The 1,719-nt window shown below is 47.5% G+C and overlaps 1 protein-coding gene across 1 annotated transcript in view; it reads left to right on the top strand.

Annotated features, from left to right (window-relative positions):
• JAK2 (Janus kinase 2) overlaps positions 1 to 1,713 on the top strand; it is a 96,856-nt gene extending 95,143 nt beyond the window's left edge. Inside the window, exon 23 of the mRNA XM_018570263.1 lies at positions 1,425 to 1,713. Within this exon, the coding sequence (XP_018425765.1) occupies positions 1,425 to 1,532 (108 nt within the window). The 3' untranslated portion in view covers positions 1,533 to 1,713. The remainder of the gene's footprint in view (positions 1 to 1,424) is intronic.
• The last annotated feature ends 6 nt before the right edge of the window (positions 1,714 to 1,719 follow it).

Below are 1,719 nucleotides of genomic sequence, written 5' to 3'. Positions count from 1 at the left end.
GAATGGGGAGGAGCACTCTGTACAGAGGCTCCTCCCCATTCAGAAACTGGATGATAGTAAAATAGTTTCTGAATGAATGGGAAGCCTCTGTGCTACAGAAAAACAAATAGAGGAATAGGTACCCCCCCCAGTAAAAAAAATAATAATAAGAAAATGAAATAAGAAAAAAAAATCTTGGAGGCAGGGCGCTGGATGATGTCACACACCTGTTGAGGGGGCACGTTTTTTTTCTTGCCTCGGGCGCAGAAGGAGCTGGCTAAGTCTATGCTCCCGCGGTGCTCGTGTGGCTGCCAGCTGAATGTGTTAGATGCCGCAGACGGAAAGGGGCGGGATACCTCTCCCCATCTGCAACATTGGCCACACGAGCACCACAGGAGGACAGGACGCCAGCGCCTCTAGAACGCACTGGAATGCAAGCTTGCCGACTCCCTGCTTTCAGGGGCGTGGGGTTGTATTGAAGTCAATGGCCCCGCACCCATAGTGCGATCGTGGGTGAGGGGTGTGGCTGCGGTGCCATTGACTTCAATGCACAGCCATGCCCCCTCCCGCCCCTGAACGCAGGTGTTTTTTCGTTGGTAGATCTCATTGAGGTCGTCATTTGAAAAGTAGATCTCCAGACTAAAAATTGTGGGCACCCCTGGAACTAGGGATGCACCGATATATCGGCCGCCGAAACATATCGCCCGAAAATGGCTCTTTTGGCATAATGCCGATTGTGTCATTTTCTGGCCGATAAAGCAGTGCATCCATGTATTTTCTCCTCCCCGCTGGGCGCTGCTCTGTGTTCCAGCGGGGAGGAGAGAAACTGTGACAGGCGGCCGAGCGCTGCGGGAGGAGAGCGCTGTGAGCGGCCGGCGTCTCTCCTCCCACACCGCTCAGCCTCCTGTCACAAATCAGAAGAAAGCAGTGTGGGTGGAGACAGCCCGCGCTGTCACAGGAGGATGAGCTCTTCTCCCGCAGCGCCCGTTCAGCCTCCTGTGACAGCTGTCAGAGAGGAGAGCAGTACAAACACTCAGCGATCAGTGATCGCTGAGTGTGTGTACATAATATGAGGACATGGTATGGTTACTATATCCTCAATTATGAATGAATGGGAAGGGATCTACATCACCTCCTGTTCATTCATGATTGTGGTTATAGTAAACACTCTCTGTCCTCATGTTAGAAATGAACAGGAACACTCAGTATAGAGGATTCCTGTTCATTGATAACAGGGGATACAGAAAAAGAGATTGAAAAGGGAAGTATCAGGGGTCTATTTCCCCTAAGCCCCTAAAAGTAAAGTAAAAAAATTAAAATATTTTTTTTATTTTGGTTTTGTTTCGGTTTTGAAATTTGCATTTTGGTGCACCTCTATTTAGAACCTAAAGGAACTGCTTAGTATACTTAGATTTGCTGACTTCTTTTTTTCTCTTTTTTTTCAGATTTACCAAATCATGACAGAATGCTGGAACAATGCCATCAATCTGCGTCCTTCCTTTAAGGAGCTCTCCATAACTGTTGAACGAATTCGGGAGTCTATGGGAGCATGAGTGTAGCAGAATTTGCTGCAATAATTCATGTTTGGACCTTTCTGTGTTATGGTGAACTGAACAAGCTACACTATATGGCAAATCTGTGTGGTATGTGCAGGTTGTACTATCTTGTGCAATGAAGAGTGCAAATATGGCTTGTACGGTATATGCAGACCCAAGTGTGCTTTGGATCAGACAGCATATG

Source organism: Nanorana parkeri, unplaced genomic scaffold, assembly GCF_000935625.1.
Source record: "Nanorana parkeri isolate BGI_ZX_2015 unplaced genomic scaffold, ASM93562v1 scaffold1489, whole genome shotgun sequence".
Taxonomy (NCBI): Eukaryota; Metazoa; Chordata; class Amphibia; order Anura; family Dicroglossidae; genus Nanorana; species Nanorana parkeri.
Note: the sequence above shows the minus strand (reverse complement) of the source record. Positions and strands in the feature narration are given on the sequence as shown.